Source organism: Rhinatrema bivittatum, chromosome 10, assembly GCF_901001135.1.
Source record: "Rhinatrema bivittatum chromosome 10, aRhiBiv1.1, whole genome shotgun sequence".
In the NCBI taxonomy this organism is placed as follows: Eukaryota; Metazoa; Chordata; class Amphibia; order Gymnophiona; family Rhinatrematidae; genus Rhinatrema; species Rhinatrema bivittatum.
In genome coordinates, this window is record NC_042624.1 from 116,772,380 (window position 1) to 116,793,454 (window position 21,075).

A 21,075-nucleotide genomic window follows, 5' to 3' on the forward strand; every position below is an offset into this window, starting at 1 on the left:
TATTCTCAAGATCAAATCGTAGAGCATATAGAAAGACATGGTTTAATGGGACACAGTCAACATGGCTTTACCCAAGGAAAGTCTTGCCTAACAAATCTGCTTCATTTTTTTGAAGGGGTTAATAAACATGTGATTAAAGGTGAACCGGTAGATGTAGTGTATTTGGATTTTCAGAAGGCATTTGACAAAGTCTCTCATGAGAGGCTTCTAAGAAAACTAAAAAGTCATGGGATAGGAGGCGATGTCCTTTCGTGGATTACAAACTGGCTAAAAGATAGGAAACAGAGAGTAGGATTAAATGGTCAATTTTCTCAGTGGAAAAGGGTAAACAGTGGAGTGCCTCAGGGATCTATACTTGGACCAGTGCTTTTCAATATCTATATAAATGATCTGGAAAGGAATACTATGAGTGAGGTAATTAAATTTGCGGATGATACAAAATTATTCAGAGTAGTTAAATCACAAGCAGATTGTGATACATTACAGGAGGATCTTGCGACTTAACATTGGGCATCCAAATGGCAGATGAAATTTAATGTGGGCAAGTGCAAGGTGTTGCATATAGGGAAAAATAACCCTTGCTGTAGTTACACGATGTTAGGTTCCATATTAGGAGCTACCACCCAGGAAAAAGATCTAGGCGTCATAGTGGATAACACATTGAAATCGTCAGCTCAGTGTGCTGCAGCAGTCAAAAAAGCAAACAGAATGTTAGGAATTATTAGGAAGGGAATGGTTAATAAAACGGAAAATGTCATAATGCCTCTATATCGCTCCATGGTGAGGCCGCACCTTGAATACTGTGTACAATTCTGATCGCCGCATCTCAAAAAAGATATAGTTGCGATGGAGAAGGTATAGAGAAGGGCAACCAAAATGATAAAGGGGATGGAACAGCTCCCCTATGAGGAAAGGCTGAAGAGGTTAGGGCTGTTCAGCTTGGAGAAGAGACTGCTGAGGGGGGATATGATAGAGATCTTTAAGATCATGAGAGATCTTGAATGAGTAGATGTGAATCGGTTATTTACACTTTCAAATAATAGAAGGACTAGGGGGCACTCCATGAAGTTAACAAGTAGCACATTTAAGACTAATCGGAGAAAACTCTTTTTCACTCAATGCACAATAAAGCTCTGTAATTTGTTGCCAGAGGATGTGGTTAATGCAGTTAGTGTAGCTGGGTTCAAAAAAGGTTTGGATAAGTTCTTGGAGGAGAAGTCCATTACCTGCTATTAAGTTCACTTAGAGAATAGCCACTGCCATTAGCAATGGTTACATGGAATAGACTTAGTTTTTGGGTACTTGCCAGGTTCTTATGGCCTGGATTGGCCACTGTTGGAAACAGGATGCTGGGCTTGATGGACCCTTGGTCTGACCCAGCATGGCAATGTCTTATATTCTTATCAGATACGATCACCCCCAGATCCCGCTCTTGATTTGTGCATAGAAGATTTTCACCTCCTATGATGTACAACTTTCTTGGGGTTCTGCAGCCCAAATGCATGACCCTCCTCAAAAAGCACAGGCATTTCTTATCCAAGCATGAAGGAAGTACAATGTGAAATGCCTGCCCTACTGTAGCTAGATTTGTTTTACACAGATTGAATTATGAATGCATATGAAAAGATATGGGACTGGACAGTAGCTAACAGCGAAGCCTTGACAATTAACGCTACTGCTTGCAAGTTTCAAACTTGTGATAATTCAAGCCCCACTTTGTGTTTGTTGGAATTTTAGGAAACACTGAAAAAACGGTGATGTTTGGCCAAAGGGGGCAGTTTTCCTATGACAGAGGAAGTGGTGGCAGACTGGGTCCTGATCTTACTTATGAAATGTTAATCGAATAGGAACATACGAGCCCTGATCAGTCAGGACCTCTTCTCCTGATGAGGGGCTGTGCCCCTATCCTCCTATCCACCATGTTGCCCAGTCCAGCAGATTTCCTTCAGATGCGCTGTGGGCCTCAGTGTCCTGGTGATTAGTATAATCAAGCAGGACTTGCTCTCTCTAAACATTTTATTTTTGCAAACAAGTCATGGGATGCAACAGTAACACGTTCTAGGTTATACTTCTCACATCACTGATCCTGGGAACAGTTAACCAGGGCTTCTGAAAGCAGCTGCAGCTACCAGAACCAGGAAGAATGTACAAAATGCATCCTTGGTCTAAGCATAATGAAATAAATGGTATGAGAGGTGAAGACCCAGCTCTGTTATTTAATGTTATATTGGGCTGATAAAGGCAACAGCGCCATAAATGGTAAACACTGCATTAGCATTGCAAAACACTGATAATAAATAATACATCTGAGCAATAGCAGTAGATGATCTCAGCAAAGCACGGGGCGTGAAACCTTCCCCAATACACACAGCAGTTAATTTCTTAACAGCTAATATCATGCACTCTCCCCCCTCACAGCTGGACTGATGTTACTGCAACAACCATCATTCTCCCTGGCTGAGTTTCGGTACCCACCTCATGAATGTGTCCATACAACCAGTGGCGGGGAGGGCCAGGGAAGTTCTCCAGGGCTCTGGTCAGCTCCTTCCATCTGTGGTAAAGCTGGAGCATTTTCAGCAGCACCAGGGCCAGGCAAAATACAGAAACCAAGTGCCACAGGCGGGAAATGTTCACAGACAGCAGGGAGTCAAGCAGAGATGCCATGGCTGGAGCCCGGTTTCCCTCGCTTCTCCTGCTACATTACAAAGGGCGCCGCTGTCTCACAGCAGCAGTGCTGCCTAGAGGTAATCAAACAATTGCATCCAGTGCAAAAATCAGAAATCTTCCCAGACTAATAATCCCCAAGCACAAAAAGCAATAAATCTCCATCTCTCTGTCGCAGCCTTTTGTCTGTGGTGAGGCACAGCACCACCTGCTGGATACATGTGGGGACTGCCAGCTATAGTTATCTGTGAATGGGTGAGCAAGCCTCAGGGATGCCCTGAGCTGATGGTGCCTTTCAGGGTGACTTCTCTCTCCATCATCCTCTCATTGTCTTCACATTAAATAAAAGGCAAATATGTAGCCTGAGAAGTCATGATCCAGGCCAGTGACTGTCTTCCCCATATTCCTTTTTTCTGCAGGTAAGGTTTATTTCATCATGATAATACGACCCCTGAGAATCAAAGAGAAAAATGGCAATTTCTTCAATAGGATCTCCAGAACCTTGATGGTAACATTCACACAATAGTCTCTAGAAGTAGTCCAGGTGTTGGAATGAGTTAGGCCCTCGAGGAGCGAGTACCTGGTTCCAGGGAAAGCTCTGAGAGAGAGAGAGAGAGTAACTCACTGGTGTAGTAGGCAGCGATGACTTCCAGGCAGAGTAAGTATTCAGCAACCAGTCCGGGAACATGGGCCCTCAAGGAGCGAGTACCAGTTCCTGACTGACCTGAAAAACAAACAGAGAGCAGGGCCCCCAAGGAGCGGGTACCCCTGATAAGTCCGAGGAGACAGAGTAGCTTGGAGAGAACCCTTGTACGTATCCAACTCCTATTCAACTCCTTGCTAACTCGATTAGTTAGCGATTTCTGAGACCTTATATATCTGGTACGGATGATGTCATCTCAGGGGGGACGCCCCTGAGGTTCGTGCCACTGCTGTTACATCAGTCGGGGCCGCGCCGCACACCTTGGCTCCTGTGAATCATGGCGGAATGCAGCATCGAGCCGCTCCAGGGACGCCGGAAGAAGACGGCCGAAGGACACCGCGGCAGCCAACCTTCCGTTAGAGCAAGAAGGAGTCGCCAAGAAGGTAAGGAGGGTGGAGTGGAGATGTTGAGCAGCGACGGTCACAACATGAAGTAGATACAGAACAACGCTTAGTACAAGAAAATATCTGATCCCATTCCTCAACAGTGAACGTCTGTCCCAACTCCTCCTCCCCCCATTTTGTAGTATAGGGAGGTTGACCCGTCAATGACCCTTGTAGTGCATTATACATTTTGGATAACCCACCCTTGATGTGATCAGCAAAAACATGCCACCATTCAAACTGAGATCTCACCTTCATCATGAGTTCATCTTGAATACGCTCTTGCCGCATAAAGTGACAAAGTTGCGTAAAGGAATACACAGCTGAGGTCGGGAGTTGATAGACCTCCTGTAGTTGGGCAAATGATAACTCGCCATCTTTACGCCAAAGCTGGCCCAAAGTGTGTAATCCTCCCTGGCGCCATGTAAGAAACAGAGAGGAGTCCCATCCCGAGGGGAATTTAGTATTGTAAAAGAGATGTGTGTTAAGGAAGTATTTTGTAGTCCCTATAAGTAGGTGTTTCCACTTTTCCCAATGAGAGAGTAACTGACCCCCCATTTTCAGCGTTGTCTTAGGTTGCCATATTAAGGCTTGTATAGGCATCTTGCCTGTTAGTGCTTGCTCAATATCGACCCATCGGGGTTTCTCGCCTTGACTATGCCAGGATAAGATAGTACTGAGCTGTGCTGCGGGGTGGTACCATTGGAGTTTGGGAATCCCCATCCCACCTCTCAATTTATGCCGAAATAGTACCGTTTGAGAAACTCGGGGGGCGGGCTTCCGCTTCCAAAGAAAAACCTGGCTTTTTAACTGTGCTTACACAACTTCTAGTTAGTGTTTCAGTTCTGCTATGTTTTAATTTAGCGCTCTATAATTTTTAAGATAACTGATTATGTCTTATTTTATTGTTCTTAGCTTAAATGAATGTATTTTATTGACATTAGCACTTAGTTTATATTGCTTTGATAATTTTAGTACCGTTTTAGAATTATGCATTGTTCTCTTAACTCTTTAATAATATTTATTGAGTGTCTTATATTCACTGTTTGATGTTTACTCACTGTAAACCGATGTGATGGATTTCTGATACGTCGGTATATAAAACGTAATAAACTATAAAAGAATGCAAATAATAAAATAGCAATAAGCAATGAGAATCAGCGCCTACTTCTGTCTCACAATAACTCATGTGGTAAACCACTGGAAGCAAAGCTCGCTTTCCTTACTGATGGACAGGCATCCAAATCTGCACGGCTCGTGTCTCTTCCAGGAGCTCAGGCTGAAAACACAAATCTCGCTTTCTCCTGACTCAGCACAAAGACCTAACAGCCCTGCGGATCCTGGAGCAAGCTGATCTCTCTGCGGGCTGAGATACCTTTTACTGCTGTCCCTTCTCCAGACCCAGTGAGAAAGAACAGCCAAATTCTAGGGAGGGGGGGGGGGGGGGATACAGGGATTTAAACAGCTGTTTAACCACATTTATTTATTTATTTATTTATGTAACATCTTTTCTATACCGACATTAAAATACACATCATATCGGTTTACATTGTAACAAAAGATTGAAATTACATAGAACAGGGGCAGGGAGAACAGGGAGAATATATAAGCAAGAGAGAAGGGACTCTTAGGAGCCTAAAAAGTCAAGCAAGGGGAGTGGGGAAAGAGAGATGAAGGTGAACATATTTACATATTTACATAATTACAAACGGAGGGGCGAGGGGTTGGGAAGAGGGAGCCAAGTTTTGAGCATCTTTCTGAATTTCAGGGGGCAGGGCTCCAGGCGGAGGCGTTCCATTGTGTTGGACCGGCAATGGATAGGGCACGTTCCCTGGTTGCTGAAAGGCGGGCCCTCTTGAGGGGTGGAACCTGAAGGGTGCATGCAAGGTTTGCTCTGGTGGGGCGGGCAGATTGGGAGAGTTGGAGGGGTTCGCTGAGCCATGAGGGATTGTTCTTGTAGATAGATTTGTGTATAATGGTGAGGGATCTGAAGAGGATGCGGAAGGAGATAGGTAGCCAATGCAGATCCTTAAGGACTGGGGTTATATGGTCTGTTTTACGTGTGTTGCTAAGGAAGTCCTATTGAAAATGTGACATCCCAGCCCATCAACAGCGGGTAAAAGTACCAGACAGAGGTCGAGGGAGGAGATATTCGCGCAGGGGGCTTTCACTGTTCAAAGCACACAGGTGCTCTGCGCACACGTCTGCAGCCGTCTGCATTTTCACAAGGGGAACCCTGCGTGGGGTTTCTCTTTTATAACAAGCTTGGGGTTTGTACCAGCAGGGCTGCAAGTACCGTAGCTATAATGAAAATGGCCCCAGATGTACATTTTTGGCTCGCTCCCCAGCATCCCCTCTCTGTGCCCTGTATGTGAGGGTAGTAAGAGAGGCAGGTCTAAGCCTGTAGAGCTTCCTCCTCCTCCTCTCTCGTGCTCAGGGACTCTCCACGGATGTTGGTGCTGTCACCAGGCCAGCCCTGGCATTTCCTCCTTTGGTGTTCTCTAGTGTGAGAGGGACGGTGGGAAAGGAGGAGGAGAAAGCCCCTCTGCTCTCTCTCTCTCCTCCATCTCCCCAGTACTAGAGTGGCATTGGGTCAGAGCTTATAATGTCACCTCCGCTCCCTCCGTGCAGCTGCTGCTCGTGGCTCTCTGGAGACATCAGAAATCTCTGGTGCCATCCAGAGCAAGGCTGCAGACAGCTGTAACTGTCCGCCTGCATGGGCCGCAGGAAGGCGGTGACTGTGCTCGGACCCTCCACTGCGAGCCAGGAGGAGGCGGCAGAGGCAGAATGGAGCTGCAGTCGTTGCAGTTTTGGAGTTGGGGGTCAGGTCTGGGGGAGAAAGGGGTACAGACAGAGTGATGGGATCAAGTCTGGGGGTAGGTAGAGTGAGAATGCTGTGGATTATTTTGGGGGGGGGGGAGGGGGCAGAGCAAAAGCAGATGTATATATATTATTATTCCATTTCTTCCCCCGCCCTCTGCTAATCAACAGCAATCTCAGGGTGGCTATAACTCAAAAGTTCCCAGCTATGAAAAGCTCCCAGTGCCTGGGCCAGCAAGGAGCAGCCTGCATGAGCTCTGACGCACAACCTCCTCCAGCACTAGAATACAGACTTACCTAGCCCTAGGATTACCAGCTTTCTGAACGAGAAAAACCTACCACCTGCCCCATCTCTTACCTTTCCCTTCAACAACTAATAACGGCTCCCCTCTCAAACTTGTGGTCCATGGCTCCCAGAGTCCCCCCCACACCGGTAGTAAAACAGTGCAACAAAGCAATGGCTAGAGCCACGAGATGCCGAAATACAAAGGGAGAGGCATAACCAGCAGAAATAAGGACGTGCGGGTCATTGGTGGGACCTCATCTAGAATACTGTGTCCAGCACATATCTAGTAAACCCGCACTAACTCCCTGGACTCGAACAGCAACAATCCCATCTATGAAAAGGCAGCACTAGGACCTAGAACACCAATACACCTCCTATGGGAAAACCACCACAAACTGTACTGTAACGCATCCTTGCACAGAAGTTACGCACTAGCAGAATCCCTCACCTCAGTCACACAAGCAGAGCACAGACACAGAGACACTTAAGAACATAAGAACATAAGAAAATGCCATACTGGGTCAGACCAAGGGTCCATCAAGCCCAGCATCCTGTTTCCAACAGTGGCCAATCCAGGCCATAAGAACCTGGCAAGTACCCAAAAACTAAGTCTATTCCATGTAACCATTGCTAATGGCAGTGGCTATTCTCTAAGTGAACTTAATAGCAGGTAATGGACTTCTCCTCCAAGAACTTATCCAATCCTTTTTTAAACACAGCTATACTTACTGCACGAACCACATTCTCTGGCAACAAATTCCAGAGTTTAATTGTGCGTTGAGTAAAAAAGAACTTTCTCCGATTAGTTTTAAATGTGCCACATGCTAACTTCATGGAGTGTCCCCTAGTCTTTTTACTATCCGAAAGAGTAAATAACCGATTCACATCTACCCGTTCTAGACCTCTCATGATTTTAAACACCTCTATCATATCCCCCCTCAGTCGTCTCTTCTCCAAGCTGAAAAGTCCTAACCTCTTTAGTCTTTCCTCATAGGGGAGTTGTTCCATTCCCCTTATCATTTTGGTAGCCCTTCTCTGTACCTTCTCCATCGCAATTATATCTTTTTTGAGATGCGGCGACCAGAATTGTACACAGTATTCAAGGTGCAGTCTCACCATGGAGCGATACAGAGGCATTATGACATTTTCCGTTTTATTCATCATTCCTTTTCTAATAATTCCCAACATTCTGTTTGCTTTTTTGACTGCCGCAGCACACTGAGCCGACGATTTCAATGTGTTATCCACTATGACACCTAGATCTCTTTCTTGGGTTGTAGCACCTAATATGGAACCCAACATCGTGTAATTATAGCATGGGTTATTTTTCCCTATATGCATCACATTGCACTTATCCACATTAAATTTCATCTGCCATTTGGATGCCCAATTTTCCAGTCTCACAAGGTCTTCCTGGAATTTATCACAATCTGCCTGTGATTTAACTACTCTGAACAATTTTGTGTCATCTGCAAATTTGATTATCTCACTCGTCGTATTTCTTTCCAGATCATTTATAAATATATTGAACAGTAAGGGTCCCAATACAGATCCCTGAGGCACTCCACTGTCCACTCCCTTCCACTGAGAAAATTGCCCATTTAATCCTACTCTCTGTTTCCTGTCTTTTAGCCAGTTTGCAATCCACGAAAGGACATCGCCACCTATCCCATGACTTTTTACTTTTCCTAGAAGCCTCTCATGAGGAACTTTGTCAAACGCCTTCTGAAAATCCAAGTATACTATATCTACCGGTTCACCTTTATCCACATGTTTATTAACTCCTTCAAAAAAGTGAAGCAGATTTGTGAGGCAAGACTTGCCCTGGGTAAAGCCATGCTGACTTTGTTCCATTAAACCATGTCTTTCTATATGTTCTGTGATTTTGATGTTTAGAACACTTTCCACTATTTTTCCTGGCACTGAAGTCAGGCTAACCGGTCTGTAGTTTCCCGGATCGCCCCTGGAGCCCTTTTTAAATATTGGGGTTACATTTGCTATCCTCCAGTCTTCAGGTACAATGGATGATTTTAATGATAAGTTACAAATTTTTACTAATAGGTCTGAAATTTCATTTTTTAGTTCCTTCAGAACTCTGGGGTGTATACCATCCGGTCCAGGTGATTTACTACTCTTCAGTTTGTCAATCAGGCCTACCACATCTTCTAGGTTCACCGTGATTTGATTCAGTCCATCTGAATCATTACCCATGAAAACCTTCTCCATTATGGGTACCTCCCCAACATCCTCTTCAGTAAACACCGAAGCAAAGAAATCATTTAATCTTTCCGCGATGGCCTTATCTTCTCTAAGTGCCCCTTTAACCCCTCGATCATCTAACGGTCCAACTGACACAGGCCGCTGCAACACCATGCACACAGGCTAGCGCACAGGTTAACCCTTGTGCAATAAGGGGATTAGCGCGTCCAAAATGCACGTGCAAACCAGCACGTAGCTAACAGCGCTCATCACGTGTAAATGCCATGGTGATGAGGCTATTTGCTAATACCCCCTATGTAAAAAATAAATGTGCGCCCAACGCGCACATTTTAACCCTCAAAAATCAACACCAGCCCTGGAGATGGCAGTAAGTCTTCAGGAGCCCCAAATGTTTAACAGAAAGGCAGAAATTACTGCTTTTCTGTGGTTCCTCCGACTTAATATCACGGCAATATTAAGTTGGAGGAACCACAGAAAGCAGCAAGGTGAAAAAATAAATTAAAAAAAAAATGTCTTGCCAGCAATCAGGTTAGGAAAATGAACACTCATTACGAGCCTCCAGCCACCTCTCCTGGGTACCTGATGCCGAGGAGGCACTAGGGACGCACAATTTCCCCTAGTTCCTCCTTTTTAATGCAGCGGCTCATTCGCTTACTGCACTGCGTGCCCGGGAGAGGTGGGTGGGCGCGCGTTAGGGAAGCAGGCACCCCATCAAGGAGCATCTGTTTTTCATGTGCGGATATTCCAATGGCCTGATAATAAGGGACCACAAATTAAAAATGTTCAGACAAAATACTGAAATGGGAACCCCAAGAAGCCAAACTCTGCAATGCTGGAGAAATATAAATAGAAATATGTTTTCTCCTGTACTGAGTCAAGTACAAAGAGTAAGCGATGCAGATCCCCAAAGCTGACTTATTCCAAACACCAAAGGGAAAATAAAATGCTTTTTTCTACCTTTGTTGTCTGGACATTGTATTTTTATAATCACATTGATCCAGGTCCCTTTTTTTTTTTCCCTCTTGTTGATCCTACTTAACTCCTTTTCCAGGTCTCCTGTCCATTTTCTATTTCTTCTCTCTCCCTGTCTTCTTCACTTTCTCATCTACATCTGTCTCTGACACCAATCTCTCTTCTCATTTTTCTCCATTTCTCTCTTCTCTGCCTATCTCTTCCTTTCTATCTTCTCATATATTTTACCCCTCTTCCTCCTCTTTCATGCTCCATTACTCCATCTTATCCCTCCATCTCTCCCTCATTGCGTTACTTCACCCACCAATCTCCCATCTCTTTCCTCCCACCACCAACTCCTGTCCAGCATCTCCCTTCTCTCACTCCCCCTTCCAACATCATTTCCCCCCCCCCCAGTATCTCCTCCCCTCTCTCAGCATCTCCCCAGCTTCCCTCCCCAACCTACCTCCCTTCATCATCTCCCCCTTCCCCACTGCATATTTCTTCTCTCTCCCCTTTCCCACCATCTCTCCTCTCTCTTTTCCCCACTTCCCAGCATCTCTCTCGTCTTCCTCCACCAACTCTCAGCATTACCCTCTACCCTACCCCCTTTCTCAGCATTTCCTCTCTTCACCCCTTAGAATTTCTCTTTTCATCCATCCTTTTCCCACTATTACCCTCCTTCTCTCTCCCTCTCCCTGGGTCCGCCTCTCTCATCTGGCTGATGCACAACTCCTCTGGGTGGGAGTGCCTGGTCCAAACTGGCCTTTGGGGCTCTGCAGTCCAGTGGCTCTAAGATACCCCAGTCCTCTCCCTTGCTTGGCAAAGCTTTACATTGTAACTATAAGCTGCTCCAAGTCTGATCACTGTGGGGGCTAGAACAGAATCAACTGGTAAAGGCATGCAAGGATGAGAGGTGCTCTCCTGCCAGGCCATCTGGTAACTCCACCCACTCTTGGAAGGAGGTGGGGCCTGGAAGGAGCATACTCTTGACTCTCTCCCATCCCTATGCACAGTCAGTTAAAAGTATGCCAGACAGAGGAGAAGGGAGCAGGGCATCCCAGCCAGTCTGGAAGCCCCTAGTCAACAGAAAAATAGAATTTACATTGGTTGGTTTTCTGGTCTGCTTGCTGCCAGCCTCCCTTTAAGAAAACCAGCCAGGGCAGGCAAATACTGGCCAGTTGGCAACTCAACTTTTCCCTGACCCTAGGCTGGCTATCTGCTGCTGGCATACTGTTACTTTCCACTACAGTGTTTGATTATTTAGAATTCCCCCATCACAACTCCCTGTCCGGGTCATCATGGATAGTGTAAGCCAGTCCTGCTTTTACCCAATTGCATGAATAGTAGTTTTCATTTCCCTAATACAAAAAGAGGTTGAATTAGCACAAGTCTGAAACCTGTGAATGCTTAGCAGAAAAAGGGAGAGGATGTTGTCCCTGTATATGTCCCTGGAGAAACGTCATTTGGAATACTGTGTACCATTATGGATACCGCACTTTCAAAAGGACATAAACCAGTTAGAGATGGACCAGAGAGTGACTACTAAAATGGTCCGTGGTCTTCATTCTAAAGCTTATGGGGACAAAGATCTAAAAATAAACACCCTGGAGGAAAGAGGAGATGGGCATTTAAATATCTCAAAGATTTCCATGGAGACAAGTCTTTCATCAAAAAGAAGGCTCTAGAACAAGGGATCATGGGATGAAGTTTGGGGTAGACTTGGGAATAATCTTAGGAAATATTTCTTTACAGAGAGGGTAGTGGATGCATGGTACAGCCTCTCAATGGAGTTGGAGATAAAAATGGGATCTGAATTCACGAAAGCATGGGATATGCACAGAGTATCTCTGAAGGACTGAGGGGAATTGTAATGCTAAATTAGTTGGATGGATGGGCAAACTGGCCAGGTCTCTTTCTGCCATCATGTTTCTATGTGAACAGAAGCGCCAATTGTCAAGGCTTCAACCCCTGGCTGTCCATTTGCACATCTTTCATACACATTTATAATTCAAAGATCTAAAGAATATAACAAAACCCTCACATTCAGTCATGCCTGTGTCATCTCCCTACGAAAAATAGGACTAGATCCCCATGCGTGCAATGCCTTCTCCTGTCCGGGCTGACCTGGAGCTATGTGATAATCCTACAGGAGCAACCCAATTATATGGCGGGGGAGATGCGATACATTTGATTTAAAGTAGCTAGAACTCTAGCTAGATTTCTTTAAAAACAATAATTAAAAGTTAGCTCCGTGGCATAACCACGCTGCTCAAAAAGTCACCAAACCTCAATACAAATGCCCTAAATTGGCAGCAGAGCTGCAAAGGCAGGGACTACAACTCTCACAATGAAGTGCGACATAAGCCCGCCCGCTGCAGGTGTAAACAAGAGGAGGCAGGGGGCGGGGCTGCGTCAGCGCCGATGCAGTCACTCGCAGCCAATGGGAAGGCGCCGTATTGGGGAGCGGGCTGCGGCTGGGGACAGAGTGAGGAAGTGCCACCCCGAGCGGCGGCCGGGAAGGACGGGAGGCCGCGGGTTTCCATGGAGACGGCGCGTTACCCGCCGCGGCAGGCCCCGGAAGTGCCGGGGCTGGGGTGACGTCGCCTTACATCCCGGACTGGGGCGGCAAGCGGCGGCGGCAGAGCTCCGGCTGGCTCCGGAGGAGGCGCGGGCGGAGCTGCGGCCCGTGCAGGGGTGCGGGGCATAGTTCCGAGAAGTCCCTGGCCGCCCGCAGGCTGGGGCGCAGAAGGAGAGGAAGAGCCTGCAGCTCGTCCCGTCCCGTATGAGAGGGACCTCGGCCCCTGCCCACCTTCTCTCGCCTCCGCCCCCTCCCCACCAAGGACCCCGCAGGCGGCCGCGGGCCGGGGCTCTGAGCCCAAGCTGGAGAGCTGTAAGGCGCTGGAGGTCGGGTACCAGCCACCGGCTGGCTCTGGCCCGCCGGCCCCTCTTACGCCGCACAAGAAGATGAAGAAGCGCAAAGAGCTGAACGCACTCATCGGCCTGGCCGGAGACGGCCGTAGAAAGAAGCCCAAGAAGGGCTCCGGACACCGGCTGCTGAGGACCGAGCCGCCGGCCTCCGATTCCGAGTCCAGCTCAGAGGAGGACGAGTTTAATCAGCTGGGAGGAGGCCGCGCCCGCTTCAGCAAGTAAGGGCAGCGCAGCCCTGTGCCCTGGTGGGCTCCAGCTGGGGCCGGATGGGCATTGATCCTTGATTGCTTAGAAACTTAAAGCCCTTCTCTTCAGCTGAGAGATTCTCCCTGTGCTCTGTCTCCACTTGTGTGGCCTGAATTAGATCCCCCTCATTTTTGCCTTTTTCTGGACCTGATACTCATCTTCCCCATGATGTTTGCATTTTACTCGTACCTGTCCAAATCCGCAAATGATAGTTAAAATTCGTTTAATCTTCTGAAGAAATCAAATTAAAGCCAGAAATAAAATTGTTTTCTTATAAAAACATGTACACTGCTAGATGACAACCTTCCTATCTGTAGATTCAATAATGCGAGGGCTTTTGCTATTTTTTTTAGGCAGCAAAATGAGATTCCATAGTTAAGGGGTAGGAAGTAGTTCCAGTTTATGATGCTAAACGATGGCTTGACTTGTGCCTCACAATTTAAATTTTTAATTGGGGTCTTTAAATATTGTAGCTTCAGAAAAGGCTTTCAAAACATTTAATGTATGGCTTCTCACCCAGCCTCCTCATTGTACTGATTCTTATTTGCAATACAACACTAATAGCTTTGAAATTGTTCAACTGAAGCATTTCCCTATTCTTGATTGCACTTTGCATTATCTGCTGAGTTGTTATCTTTCAGCACAGACAACTTGGCAAGGTCATATGCAGTAGCCTGGAGGTATACTGAAAACAGGCCTTTGGAAAGTCTTTCATTTTGTTTTGGACTCTGGTCCTATTAGAACTGTTTATAGAAATGGTTTACTTGCATGCTTTGGCAAGATTGATAATGGTTTATACATGGAGGCAAAGTCTGTTTTAGTTACTGATCAAATTCAAAATCCTGTATTTTTCGAGAAAAGAAGTGGGAGACTGTCTGAAGAACTGCTGTTTTAAGGAAAGCATCTCATGCAAGGACAAGGTTTTCAGTGATTGCTTTCTGATCACTTGAGTTTTATGAGCCTCTGATTTTGGATATATATTCATTCATGGATTTTAAACAGCTATATGCAGCTCACTACAGTCTAATTTGCTTGTTTTTGGATATCACTGTCCATATGCAGTTTACTTGCCTTGAAGTGCCTGCAGTTTAAAGCTTGTTGAGCAAAACTGTGGATAGCCATTCTTTGGGGGTACTGTTGGGACCTTCATTTTCAGTTTTATTTTATTTTTCTTGGGACTTTACCAGTATTCAGTATAATGAACCAAAACAGGAGAAAATCAGTGGAAAAAATGTTTTTGTTTGTTATAACAAACACTGATAAGGTACTTCATTTTCATTTTATTTTTCCAAGGAACTTATGTATTGTGTCATTGCTCTGCTTTGAGTCCACTCAGAGAGTGATAGAAATACACATCCTTGGAGCAGGCCACACTTCCAGCTAGGGGTTTCCAATTAATTGGCGGTTTCCTCAGAAAAAGGTTAGGGGACGAAAAAACCCCCACCCTTTTACACTGTTTGTTTTTCTGTACTTTTATAAATGCACAAAGGACCCTGGTATTTTTTAGGCTCCTGTCTGGATTGGATCATAAGGATTTTTATAAAGAAATTGTAGACTGCTTAGGGAGCAAAGCTATAGTGTTTACATTTTATTAGAACACTAATCTAGATCCAGGTAAATGTAATCCTGTAGAAATGCCCACATACAAAACTTTTTTTTCCTTTTGTTAGGGGAGACTATTTACGATGCTGCAAGATCTGCTATCCTCTGTGTGCCTTTGTGATCTTGGCTGCTTGTGTGGTTGCCTGTGTTGGGCTGGTATGGATGCAGGTAGCCCTTAAGGAGGATCTGGATACATTAAAAGAGAAACTTCGAACAAGTGAGTGGGTTTTTTATTTACATTTTTTTTGTACAGGAAATATTTTTCACATTAACCATTCAATAAAGGTTTCCCAATAATGGCTTTTGCTATGTGCTACTATCACAATTGCAGTTTAGTCTTGCAAAAAAAGTTGAGTAGGCATTTAAATCATTGGGTTTTCAAGAAGACTGTTTTTTTTCTACTAGGGGTTATATGCAAACAAATCCAGTAGAAAACTTTCATATGTGGGTTTCCCATTCACAACTTCACAAAAGATAACTGCTTTGCATGAATCTGCAACACAGCAGCTCATTTTGTATAAAATCTCGCAAGTGTACTTTGACTTGTTTGCTGTTGCATATAGTAAAGACCACATCTCCCGTAAAAAGGGAAACGCCAGAGTCTAAGCACAACTTTGGCATGCAAGCTGTCGTTTTTACGACTTTACAAAATTCAGCATGGTTTTTAACCTGAGGCTGATGTACTAAACTGCAGTAGCCATATAATCCAATGAAAAGGAGGAGAAGGTGAGGAGATTCATATCAACAGCAGCTATGGAGAATCCATCTGAAACGAGATTTTCATTCATAAACATGAGCAAACACTGCTGAGGCACAAAAAACTAGTTCTCAGGGCACGTATGCTACTGCCATTAAAAAAAAAAAAAAACAAAAACCAAAAACCTGAAAAGGTTTGCCTCTGTTGCTCATTTTGTAAACAGTGTCTGTATACCTATATTTTTCTGATCTTGCACTTGTACAGTATGGGATAGTCCCTATTGGCACACGTCTTGTAATTAATTGTTTGCACTCAAGGCTGGGATAGTAATCCTCCTCATGGTGTTTCCAGTATCAGCTTTTAATGCCAGAAACACCTTTGTGGTGCTTTACATGTATATCTCAAGTCAGAGATAGAGATCATATGTAGGGACCTTTTGTTTTCAGTTTTTATTTTATTTTTCCTAGGAATTTTTCTGTTTATTAAAAAAGCAAAATGAGAGAAATCAGTTGAAAAATGACGTCATTTTTCTAGATAAATATAATTTTCATTCTTGTTGCAATCAACACTGATAAATTCCTAGGAATAAAATAAAAACTGAAAACAAAGGTCCCTAATCATATTCTAAATGTAGGGGGGATTTGGTTGTGAGAGTTGGAGAGGTAGGTGGGTGGGTGGGGGAAGTATAAGAGATGATTAGTGCCACATGGGGTGAATGAGAGAGCAGATCCCTCGATCCTCCTCTTATGTCCTGGACCTCGTATTCCCCATCACCTCCATCCCACAACTTTTCCTTCTCCCTTCCCAAAACCCTTATCTCTTCCCCCCTCAACCCTGAGATCCAGGCCAGTTTGCCCTCCTCCCCCATCCCTGTTCCAATTACTAACACCTAAAGAAACATCAAAGAGCAAAATAAATTGTCCAGGCATACAAGAGATTGGAAAAGGACTTCATTTTTGTAAAGTGAAATGATTCATGTTTGATATGCAGCTATGCCACAATTTCAGAAATGCTCCAGAATCCACCCTGAGCTGCTGCAGCAACAGGGGTTGTAGTTAAAAGCTAAAAGTATCAGGATTTAAGCAAGCATGAGACAGACACAAAGGCTCGTAGGCACTAAGCATTTTTCCCCATAGATACAAAATGGGAGCAGACATTTAGTATGCAAGCTCCAAAGGAACCTTAGTGATGAAAGATGGGCAAACCTACAGCTGCAGTGGGAAGGATGGCAGTGGGTACTCTGGGAGCAGCACACGGCCCTGAACTACCAACATCTTCAGTGCTAGTTTAATCCGTGGCTGTGCTGTTCTGAACGCTGTGCTAAAATGATTGTCTGGAAACAGGCATTGGTGACATCATTCTTAGCAGCTTCCCCTTGCTAAATAATACTTTTGCCATAATTCAGTGTCTGCTGAAAAGTGATCCCTTTTGTTTAAAAGGAAGGGGATCAGCAAAGTTTGCACTTCCACCCCTCCAACCCCCAAAAAGCAATTTTATTAAAAGCCCCTACGTTTTATTTGTAAGGGACTATGGAGTCCCGTTCCCCCCCCCCCCCCCCCATCTTGTATTGGCAGTTGGAGCCATGCACAGTGAAAATGCCCCCAGAATGCCAAAGGGTGAGCTGAACCAAGCATCCTGGAGAGGTCTGTGGCTTTCATACAAAATGACATGACATTGATTTAAAAAAAAAAACCAAAACAAAACCTTTCAAACATTGTCAGCGTCTGGGGGCTTCCTTCCCTGACACATTTCAGGTGCAGAGGCCCAAAATGAATGAAGGGATAGCAGAGGGCCTGCTAGACCAGTGCACTAGCTCTCTGGATAAATGCAGGATAACGAAGTAATCCTGAGCTGCCAAGCGGTTTCAGGTGCATTGATTCACTATCTCGGCTGCAGTCTGACCTGAGGCGCTGTCGTGAATGATGGAGACCGTGCTGTAGTCATTTACCTGGGAACCAAAGCTGCAGCCAGCTAGTAAACTAAGCTGTTGGGAGTTTGTTGTCAGAGGACAGCAGGAAGGTGTCCCAGGAAAGTCTAAACTCCCTGGAGAAGTTTCTGGTGGTGTTATTTTATTTAACTTCTTGTAAGCGGCCCTTTTTTCTCTGTCCATCATTACATAGAGAATTGTCTTTTAAGAGAGAAAACTTTTGGCAACCAAATCTGAAATTATTGTGATAGGGTTTCTGGTTTAAAATATGTGTAATGCATTCTTATTTCATTGATTTAGGGTTACAGAGACTCTCTGAAATAAGATTACTGTAGAAAAAAGACCCATTAATGTGCTTGAATAGACCCCGTTTTTAAATGGTTTTAAATTGTTGCTCCTCTGTTAGGACCAGCAATTTATCTGTTATAAAGAGGTGCTTCACCCTAGGAAACTCCATCCGGTGGCAGGATGTGCAATGGGATAAAAGGAGAAAACGTTGTCTGTCTTCTGATGATTTACAGAACAAACTAGAGATGCCTTGGAGAGAGGACCTTTTCTCTGTGCCCTCTCCTGCCTGCAGCATACAGAGCTCCCCTCTCTCCTTGTAGAGCCCTTATCATTCCCTGAGAGAAACCTTACAGACCTCACCTGGCGACAGGAACTGTGCTATGGCAGGTGACCTGGTCCAGTTGTCCCTTATGCTTTTGAGATGAAAAATGAATTTTTGTTTGTTTTTTATTTTAGTGGAAGCTAATCAAAAAAGCTCATTTCAAGAGATCCCAAAACTTAATGAAGATCTGCTTAGTAAGCAGAAACATTTGGAAAATATTGAGAGCGGGGACATGGGGCTGAACAAAATCTGGGTGAACATCACCGAGATGAATAAACAGGTAAGGCGATGGTGGTGTCCGAGGCTCGGGCTGAATGCAGGGCTATTCTTACTGGGAATAGATTTCTTTTTCAATAAGGGGAATTGATAATGTTTAATGTACTACTTGCTCAGGCCAGGTGTTACCGCTGTTTAGCGCCAGTGCGGTTCAAATTTGCCAGGCTACTGCAAGGGCGGCATTTGATTTATCATTTGATTTTGCTGGGAAGATTAGCAGCTTTGGGGATCAGCGACATGGACCTTTCTTTGCAGCTGAGTGCAACAAATCCTGGGAAGGAAGTTGTTGCTCTGGGGGATGATCAGCCTACCATAGGGCCCCTTAGGGTTGGACCCATCTGATATTTTGTTTAATATCTCTTTGCAACCTTTAGGGGAATCGAAGTCCACTATCACTGCACTGCAGATGATGAGCGGCTTTAGCTCCCTGTGGGTAAAGACTGCAGAGCCCCAAGCACAACATTTAAGTTAATATCTTCTTGCAGTGGATGAATGGACAAAGGAAAACAGACTCTCTGATTAAGCGTCTCTTAACACCGAGGTTTTTAGCTGGAAGAGTTCAAAGCCTTTAGATCTTTATATATTCCCAGAGCTGAATGGTCAGATACTGAAAGATAAGGAGGAAGTGCATAATCTTGGGATTATGATAGATTCCCTCCTGAATATGGATCTACAAGTACAGCATGCGGTCAGTTTGGCATTTAGTAAATTAAGCAAGTCTTTTCCTTAGGGCAGTCCTATCTTAGGATTGTCATGCGAGGATTAGTAACATCACACTTAGACTATTGCAAGAAGGTATATTCTGGCTCCCCTGTTTGAATCCACAAGCTTCAGCTGGTAGCTAACACAACAGCCAGGGTGTCGGCTGGAGCAAAGTCTGAGAGAATCTCCACTGACTGCCTGGGAAATTGCAGGGCCAGGGTACTTAAGGAACTGGCTGTCCAGACCTCCTTTTAAACCTCCCTTCAGTTTGCGTTGCATGACTGGAAAGGAAAAGGAAGCTGCCTCTCTTCCCCCAGGAGATTTGCCTTGAGGACGATGATTTACATTTTCCGCATTGTGTTGGCTTTGTGGCTTGTTTGATGTAGGAGAAACCCTTTTCAATGGGTAGACTTCTTACCTCTGCTTTTGTGGTTCTTTCTGGGTCAGAACAACTTGGTGGTTTGCTGATGCAGATGTGATTTCCTGCCTTCCTTCTGAAGCCCTGGTTGGGTCGTTTTCTTCCTATGGAAGTTATTTCCTGGGGGATGGTGGGGATAGTTCATTAGGCTTCATTAAGGTGTAGTATTTTTAGTGGGAGTTTTAAGGTTGATGGCATTTTTATTTTTATACCATTGCTAGCATGTATTGCATTATGATTTCTTTCAATTTTACTGTCTTTCCCAGAGGCTTACGGCAGGTACATAAATAATAAACTTCCAGCATTATATCAGAATTACAAACCAAACAAATCATAACTTACAAATACCACATAACAGTAGCCAAAAAATTAGAAACTATGTATGGTAGTTGATTTTTCCTAAGAACATTTTGAGCAAAGAAAGAAAGACACTATTTCATTCAGATGGAAACAATTAGTAACTTCCTGATTATCGGACATGTTAAATCTATTAATAGTTGGTAGGTTTTGGATTTATACTGCAAGCAAGAAGGTAAGAGATTAAAGCACTGAAGATACTTAAAAAGCAACAATACTAGCTGACGTCTTCAAATCACCAGTTTGACTGTTTCTTGGCTCTGGTCTTTCTTCTTTTGTTTTATTCTAATAGCATATGAAAAGAAATACACAGTATATGTCCCAGCTGCCATATCTTCAACCACCATTCAAGCTTCCTTAAATCACGTCTTATTCTCTCTACTCCTTCCGTCATGTCGGCTCTGTTGCAGATCATAGTATCATCCGCAAATAGACAAACTTTTACCTTCTATTCCTTCCGCGATGTCGCTCATAAAGATATTGAACAGAACCGGTCCCATCACTTATCCTTATGGCACTCCGCCTGACACTGTTCTCTCTTCAGAGTAGGTTTCATTTACCATTTTCTTGGCACAGGTAACTTGCTTTTGTCTCACGGTTTGGCTCTTAGAACATAAGAAATTGCCATGCTGGGTCAGACCAAGGGTCCATCAAGCCCAGCATCCTGTTTCCAACAGAGGCCAAACCAGGCCACAAGAACCTGGCAATTAACCAAACACTAAGAAGATCCCATGCTACTGATGCAATTAATAGCAGTGGCTATTCCCTAAGTAAACTTGATTCCCTGTACGTACCTGGATCAGTCCAGACACCTAGTCCTTCTATTATTCGAAAGTGTAAATAACAGATTCACATCTACCCATTCTAGACCTCTCATCATTTTAAAGACCTATATCATATCCCCCCTCAGCCGTCTCTTCTCCAAGCTGAACAGCCCTAACCTCTTCAGCCTTTCCTCATAGGGGAGCTGTTCCATCCCCTTTATCATTTTGGTTGCCTTTCTCTGTACCTTCTCCATCGCAACTATATCTTTTTTTTGAGATGCGGCGACCAGAATTGTACACAGTATTCAAGGTGTGGTCACACCATGGAGCGATATAGAGGCATTATTACATTTTCCATTTTATTAACCATTCCTTTCCTAATAATTCCTAACATTCTGATTGCTTTTTTGACTGCTGCAGCACACTGAGCCGACAATTTTAAAGTAGTATCCACTATGATGCCTAGATCTTTTTCCTGGGTGGTAGCTCCTAATATGGAACCTAACATCGTGTAACTA

General features: G+C 44.5%; 1 protein-coding gene across 2 annotated transcripts in view; it reads left to right on the plus strand.

The window, feature by feature from the left end:
• The first annotated feature begins 12,482 nt into the window (after nucleotides 1-12,482).
• The window catches only part of EFCAB14 (EF-hand calcium binding domain 14), a 38,628-nt gene continuing 30,035 nt past the window's right edge, over nucleotides 12,483-21,075 (plus strand). The window contains exons 1-3 of one of the 2 annotated variants that reach the window (XM_029618819.1): nucleotides 12,483-13,176; nucleotides 14,875-15,023; nucleotides 18,175-18,320. In XM_029618819.1, coding sequence (XP_029474679.1) covers nucleotides 12,995-13,176; nucleotides 14,875-15,023; nucleotides 18,175-18,320 — 477 coding nt within the window. In that variant the 5' untranslated portion in view covers nucleotides 12,483-12,994. The remainder of the gene's footprint in view (nucleotides 13,177-14,874; nucleotides 15,024-18,174; nucleotides 18,321-21,075) is intronic. The other variant, XM_029618818.1, reaches the window with a different exon arrangement.